Genomic DNA, 7,983 nt, shown 5'->3' with positions numbered 1-7,983 from the left:
TAAAACCTTTATGACACTTTGGTTTCTGTCATCTGTCAGAAGAGAATTTTAGGGATTCTGATGTCAGCATTTGTTTGTGGTTTTGGCAGAGGTGACATTACTTGTAATGGTGTCACACATGCTGATGATGAGCATGGTTCCTCAGACTGTTGCTCCATTTCAAATGAAACAGCCATGAATTCATAGCAAGCTTGAGGACCACGATTCCAAAAAAGCTCAAGTAATCTGTTGGTCATGTCATGCAGGTTGGTGAAAGCTAGCATAACTGCCGTTCTGTCACCAGTAGGATGTGGCAACCTTCAGCAGTTCTGGAATGGGAATCAAAAAATCCATATCTTCCAGATCCTGAACACAGAAAGCACTCTGGAGAAACAATAAGCAGTGCATGGCTAACATCTGTTGAGAGACACTGAAGTCTTTCATCAAGAAGAATCCACTCCATTTCAGGAGTTGCTCTGTCTCTCAGATATTCCATCACCACTTCTGACTTTTGGACACTGTAGTTGTGGTTAGAAGTTGTGATGCTCACAGGTACTTCACCCATGTTTAGAAGATCCTGTAGGAATCTTCCTTCAGCAATAAGCTGCATTTTAATGCCGAAACACAAAGCATCCCCCTCCTCTAGCACTCTGTCAAGATCAGGCTGTTTGAACAAAGCTCCCTCACTGTGGTATGCAAGGAATGTCAGAGCTACACACGTGCACTGATGATTCCGTGAGAAAATATCATACCTTGCATCACTCTGGCAATGAGACGCCTGCACGGACAGAACTCTAGATGTGTTGTCGCCATCTTCGTACTGCTGTCAATTAGAAAACTAAGCAACACTTTTAATGACGCTCGTCTGTCCTGTCAGGTCTAACTTTGTCCAACAAACTTTTTGAGCCTGGGATCTCCTACCTTTGAGAAGGAATCTTTCAAAAGAACAAAAGACAACATATGAGAAAACAGGCCAAAGTCATGAGATAGAATAATCTATGACATATCTGACTAACCCATTAATTTGAAAGAAATAACTTGGTCAAAGTGTTGGGAATTCTACAACTTACATACATATACAAAGCATATACAGACACGGAAATTGTGTAAATGTGATGCTCTCTCTGTAGAGATGCTCTGAAAACACCATCACATGCTGCATGTATGTAAACAAAGAAGTGCTTAATTTCCAAATATACGCCACATTAGACTTAGTTAACTTAGTTAAGCCTTTTGCAATTTTATGATCATATTACTCAACCGTTTTTGTAGCAAAAAGGGATTAAATGGTCCGAGTTTAACGTCCTGATCATCTGTTCTGCTTGTTTTTCAATAATAATAATAATAATAATAATAATAATAATAATAATAAGCAGATGATTTCACATCGTCTCTTAAATAAATGTTTAGCAAACAACTGTCACCTTTTCTTCATTATGAATTTGAAAAGATCTCTGATTAAAAATTAATATAAAATGGTTTTAATGCTACAGTCAAAAAGTAATGTATTCAATAAGCAATTTTTTACAGGATATTTTCAGTCACTTACTTCACGAAACGCTGAAGCGATACAACCTGCAAAGTATTATCAAGAAAAAAACAAGTTAGTTAATTGACAAGAAAAATAATGAATGACAAATACAACTAATAAACTTTTTAAGAACAGTAGCAGATAAAACAAATTATGAATCTAGTATTAATAGCACAACCTTTTTCAACACTGATAATAATATAAGTTTATTCATAATAACTGCATTATATAATTAATTTTTGATTTATAATTTATATGTAAATTATGTTAAGAACAGAAATATTAAATTTAAAAGAAAAATAAAAATAACAATACCACAACTTTAACTCATCAAAATAAAATTAATGCAGCATTGTTCAACTACAAACAAAACACAACTTCAGCTTGCTCTTCCTCTGCATTCGGTGCACATGAACAGATCGTATTTAAGCTTTAAACACCCTCTCTTCTCCCTGACGCATTCATTACTCAAAATAAATGAATGGATAAAGTGTAACCACAAATCGTTCACGATTCAAACTTAAAGTTCTCACTTCAACCTGCTGACTTAAAACCATTAAACATTACCATTATAAAGTACTCTAATTATATTCCGATCATTATAATTAATTATAATTATGAAAAAAGTACATAAAAGTGTAGCTGACACCACATCTAAACTATAACTCAACATTTTCTGTGGCCAAAAATAAACAGATTTCGCACTCATTTACGCTCAAAGCAGGAAGCCGCCTGCACCCGCGACCGAGACGAAATGGATAAGTCCCATTAATATAGACATTTATGGAACAACAGAAAATACTTGCATTATGGTAATCACACCCAACACGCAGCATAAATCAGGCCTCACGGATTTTTAATGCCTCACAGTCACCTCAAACAAAAGTATTTCTTAAATAGACGGTTAATTTTATGAAATACTGTCCTAATACTGTCCTAAAAGCACATTCAAGCAGGAAAAGATACTATCAATCTCCAGCGCCCTAACGTTAATGACTAATCTCTGCTAAAATACCTTAAAAAATGCACTCTTGCTAATGCAGTGTTGCGCTAATATGTGACCCGTCACGGAAACCAGTGACACAAGTCGGCAGCACAACTTTTGTTTCTTTTGTTATTGCCTCCGCCCTCCAAGGGAAGCGTGGCTACTTATTATGCAGCGCCCTGGCCGGCTCTAGCTGATATCAAAATTCAATGAAGATGGACGCCGCAAAGACTAAAGCAGACGAGCTGAACTGTGGCCGTTACACCGAAAATGTTTTGAAGTACTTCTTTGACAAGCCAATGCTTATGAACAAGCGCTCACTGATTCTGAAGACGATCTGAGTGACGATGAAAGCGGCATAATAAGACTGAATAATATCCCTAATCTACAACTGAGCGAAGATGAAGACGAGGAAGAATGTGTCGGACTGGCGTCAGACGAGTTGGACCGTAAGATATCAGAGGCTATATCGATAGTAACATTTGATGGGGATAAAGACAGAGAAATGGGGAAAATCCTTTGACTGTAAATGCTACTTTGACTGTAAATGCTACATGAGGAGAAAAGAGAACTCTCTGCATGGGAGACAGTCCTGTAGCCAGAAGCTTTCTCCAGACATGTACAACATACGGCTGGATTCTTTAGCTGCGGAAAAAGAGTGGCAGGACATGCGAATTATTGGACATTTAGAGGCAAACAGACGCACAGTGCAAACTTAGGAGATGGTAACATCCACAAAGAAGACCCCGACAAAGAGAAAGTGTGCCCGAACGACTTATTTCATTGGAGGCAACGAGATCTGCAAGAATACTTTTCTGTTTCTTATGGGGTGAGTTTCCATAAACATCAAAGTTTGTCGTTTTGTGTTCATTCTAAGAACACGTACACGTTATCAAGTTTAGTCCATGTTTTGACCTTCCCATACCTACCTATTGTTATTAGCTAGCTCAGGACTGTCATTTTAATTGTAATCGTTAGCATCGTATCACTTGCCAAAAACCCCCATTACTATAATGGCCTTTTAGATGGTAATGTAAGCATCTACTATTAATTTGAATAATGCTTCAATTGCTTGAATTGACTGGTGTGAATGACTTAGCCCACGTAAACCTGCCTGTTAGCATTCTTGAATTGAATGTGATGCTAATAATTTTAGCCAGTGGTGGAGGAAGTGCTACTTAATATTCTTAACAAGGATTTACTAACGTAATAGTAAATGTATCAGATTAAATTCCTACTTAAGTAAAAGTATAAAGTATCCGTAGCCGTAAAATGTGCATTATAAGTCAAAAGTAAAAGTATTTATGAAGAGTTTAATGTACAGGATTTTTTTTAATCCTTTGACTCAAACCAGGTCTAACCACTAACTGAGGTCTAAACCAGGACTAAACCAAGACTAAACCAGGAAGTACAGATACAGACTCTAAAATGTAGTGAAGTAAAAGTAAAAAGTATTCATCATAAAATTTACTTCAGTAAAGTAAAAGTACCTATAATTTGTACAATACATTCTGATATAGGTGACAAGATGCCTGTTAGCATGATGTTAAACGTTTTTTTCTTCTTTTTTTTTTCTTTTTTCAGCATTGGCAGAGACATCCTAACTGATAAAGTCAAACACTATGAGGAGAATGGGGCAAGACCACGTTCGAGTAAGAAGCACTCACTGCCACGTCCACCAGCCAGGTTCATCAGCCCTGAGGATATCAACAGAGTTGTGGACTTCATAAAAAACTATGCAGAAGACAATGCCATCATGCTGCCTGGCCAACAGCCAGCTCATGTGTCCAAGGCCTCAGTGTGGCGTCTCTACGTGAAGTCTGCTAAGGAGCTTGGTATGTGTAAACACTGATTTAAAATTGAGTGCTTATAATGTGATATAATGCAAAGCACTATTAGCAATTACAATACAATTAACCATAAGCAATATCTGTTTTTCAGGTGAGCGTGCAGTTTGTAAAACCAGCTTCAAAGCATTGTGGAACCGACTTCTCCCACACATCAAAAGTTGCCGGCCGCACACAGATCTCTGCTGGCAGTGCCAAAGCAATAACGAGCAGCTGATACGAAGTGCAAACCTCCCAGATGATAGAAAGTCTGAAGCAGTAAAGAAGCAACAAGATCATCTTTCCCTTGTGCAGAAAGAGAGGGCTGTGTACAACGACATGACTGCTGCCTGCAGAAAGATTTGCTCTGGCTCTAACCTGTCTTTTGGACCGTCCCTACCAGCAAGCAAGAAGATCAGGATGCATTACAGTTTTGATTTTGCTCAGCAGGTAATATTTCACACACATTTACTTTACTTTATTAATGTCCCTTAAAGGGCGATTTGGTGCATGAGAATAAGCAGCCTGATAATAGCGCAAATGCAGAATAGCATCAATATAGTCATTTTTATCTTTATTAGACAGTTATGAATATACACAAATTTCATTTAATCTAATCCAAGTTCCCTCTCTCCCTCGGTCTCCTACAGTTACACTTTCCCTCAAACCCTCTACAGCCAGGACCCCACGGAAATGCCTATTTGGTGTTTCCTGTGAAGGGCTGCAGAAACAGGTGAATTACCTGATTGATGAAGGCATGTCATCTGCTAAGGGAAGCAATGAAGTCATCAGCTACATGCATCATTTCTTCGGCAACTTTGGAGTTGGAGAAACAGAGGTGGATCTTCATTGTGACAACTGCAGTGGGCAGAACAAGAACAACTTCATGCTCTGGTACCTTGCCTGGCAGGTTGGACACAAGCTTCATGATAAAATTGAAATCCACTTCCTTATTGCTGGCCACACCAAGGATCAAGAGTTATCAGCACTTCAGGTACTTATATTGAAACTTTCACATTGTGTACATACAATATAACAGCAACAACATACACATGACAGTATTTTATGAGAAGATACTTTGCCATGTGTGATGGCCCAGCTCTAATGTGCTGGGTCTGCCACTTTCTCCCTTTGTTAGTATGGTATTTTGTGGCTGTTTTTGGTTTGTTTCTGTTCTGGTTTGCAGGAGGAGCTGCATTCGCGAGCAGGAGGCTGGAGCAGGGCTCTCCAGTTGGCAGCCCTGCTTCTGTTGGCACCTTTTTACCTTTTTGCTACACCTTCACTATGTTGATTTACACAACATTTTTGATTTGTCTTACATATACTGACTTTATGAATAATTTAGTTAATAAATATACTTTTGTTTAAAATATACTTCGGTGTGGTCTCCCCTTTATGTCGTGTTCACTGTGAGCCAAGTGGCTACGACATATGGGGGCTCGTCCGGCGGTTTTGAACCGATTTTGAATTTTGGAAGGTAGGCTACTATTAATTCTCACTATTTACTATAGAAGAGCGTAATGCGAGTAAAGTAGTGCTACGCAATTGGCCAATTGACGTGCGTGTGTGACGTAATCGTGCTGGGCCGAATGTTTAGAGGGGATCCACACTGTTTGTATTGTGTATTAAACATATATGTCGTGTTGCAGTGTAGAGCTTAGTTCCAACCATTTGGTTTGGTGAAGTGTTTCAGCCTGCGTAGCAGGACAGCGAATTTTTGGAGCGATCATTTAACCCAGTCTTAGAGCGTTTTTCTGCGCTGGGGATTAGGTTGGAGCGTCACTGGTGTCTGGACCGAGGACATCGCCGTGGAGAAACGACTGAATTGGCCTATGGTCGGGACAGTACGTCTCCAGCGGTATGGGTGAGTAAAGAGCTCGGTTCTTGGACACAGTGTGAAAATAGGTTAGAATAGTGGGGGTAAATGTTTAGATACGGGGAAGCTCCGTAGTTTGTTTGTCCTGTTTTGCGGGCTGTAGCTGTTCACGCAAGTTAAGTTGTTTGGTTGGATAATCTGGAAGACTGATCTTTAGATTGAGTTGAGGGCTTTAGTGTGTTAGAGATTGATTTGATACATTGTTGAAAGGTGGATTAAGTGCTAAATTATGAGCGCGTTGCATGATTTTTTTAGCTCTCCGTCAGAGAGTTTGTTGTTAGCCTTAACAAAAGAGCAATTGTTTAATGTAGCAGATCATTACATGATTGGATTAACGTTGTCTAAATCTGCTAAAAAAGAGCAAATAGTTGATTTTATTCATGAACATTTAAAAGACAAACAAGTGTTGCCTAGAAATACACAGTTAGACACAAGTAGTACAGGGCTATCGTTTCCAGTTATACCTGTGGCAGCAAGCATGTCGTCTCCTGATAGTGGATTGACGTTTGAGCAACATAAAGAGCTGTTACGAATGCAACCTGGAACATAAGACACAGGAGAGTGAAAAGGATCGTTTATTGGAGTTGCAGAAACTTAAACTTCAAGAGCAGGATAAGGAAATCGAGCGTTTCAGACTCAAACTGGTAGCCGATGGTAAATTTTCCTCCAGTGGCAGTGGTGAAAAATCCGGTTTGGCTGGTATGATCAAGTTTCTTCCCAAATTCAATGAACGTGATCCTGACGTATTTTTCTCACTATTTGAAAATGTCGCCTCTGATCGAGAGTGGGATGATGAGGATAAAATCTTGCTTTTGCAAACTGTATTAGTTGGGAAAGCGCAGGAAGCATTTGTTGCGTTGCCCACTACAGAGAGAAAGAACTATCAGTGTGTTAAAGATGCAGTTTTAAAATGTTACGAATTGATTCCAGAAGCGTATAGACAACATTTCCGTAATTGGAGAAAGAGTGATAGACAAACCCATGCTGAGATAGCTAGAGAGCTCAGTAGTTTTTTCCATCGTTGGCGTACGGCTGAGGGCATTAGCAATTTTGATGATTTGTGCGACTTGGTGATTTTAGAGCAATTTAAAAACATTTTGCCAGAACGAATTGCCACTTACGTAGGTGAACATCAGGTGAGGACGGCCGCTCAGGCTGCTGTCCTAGCGGATAATTTCGTGTTAATGCACAAAAATCCTATGAGGGAGCATCCGCCAAGACATGAGTATAGTCGTAGAGAACATCGCCCTGGTCGTCCTAACACGGGTCCTTTTAATGCGGGTTTTTTTTGGAGGCCCGATTCAACTCGTAACAGAGTCAGGGACATGGATGCTGACAATAAATGTCACTATTGTTTAGAAATGGGTCATTGGAAAAAAGAATGTCCAATGTTGAGCGCTCGTAATAAGAGTAAAGCAGGCAGTAGCAAACCTGTAGGCTGCGCTTCTAGTGTTTTTGCTACGAAATTACAACACTGTGTTGGATCACAGGAGGCTCTGTTAACCGCGCCCGATCGTCAACAGACGAATGTACAAGTTGGGAAGATAGACGGTGATAAAACAGCAGTGTCTGATGTTGTGGATTATACTCCGTTTATCACAGAAGGTTTCGTTTCACTGGTTGACGATGCTCAAAAAGTCCCAGTTAGAATATTACGGGATACGGGAGCATCAGAGTCTTTTATTAGTGAGTCTGTTCTACCGTTCTCTTCAGTTTCAAACACTGGAAATGTAGTTTTAATTCGTGGAATTGATCTTCAACCATTTTCAGTGCCATTGCATAAGAT

The 7,983-nt window shown here is 39.5% G+C and overlaps 1 protein-coding gene across 1 annotated transcript; it reads left to right on the top strand.

Annotated features, from left to right (window-relative positions):
• Nucleotides 1-3,272: 3,272 nt before the first annotated feature.
• LOC122135487 lies at nt 3,273-5,277 on the top strand. The gene is made up of 3 exons (XM_042714937.1): nt 3,273-4,330; nt 4,437-4,771; nt 4,972-5,277. The coding sequence occupies exons 1-3, from the start codon at nt 4,024-4,026 to the stop codon at nt 5,056-5,058; spliced, it is 729 nt and encodes a 242-aa protein (XP_042570871.1). The 5' UTR covers nt 3,273-4,023; the 3' UTR covers nt 5,059-5,277.
• Nucleotides 5,278-7,983: the final 2,706 nt, after the last annotated feature.

The sequence above is a fragment of the Cyprinus carpio genome, chromosome A24, assembly GCF_018340385.1.
Source record: "Cyprinus carpio isolate SPL01 chromosome A24, ASM1834038v1, whole genome shotgun sequence".
Lineage (NCBI taxonomy): Eukaryota > Metazoa > Chordata > Actinopteri > Cypriniformes > Cyprinidae > Cyprinus > Cyprinus carpio.
This window is presented reverse-complemented; position numbering and strand designations above follow the sequence as displayed.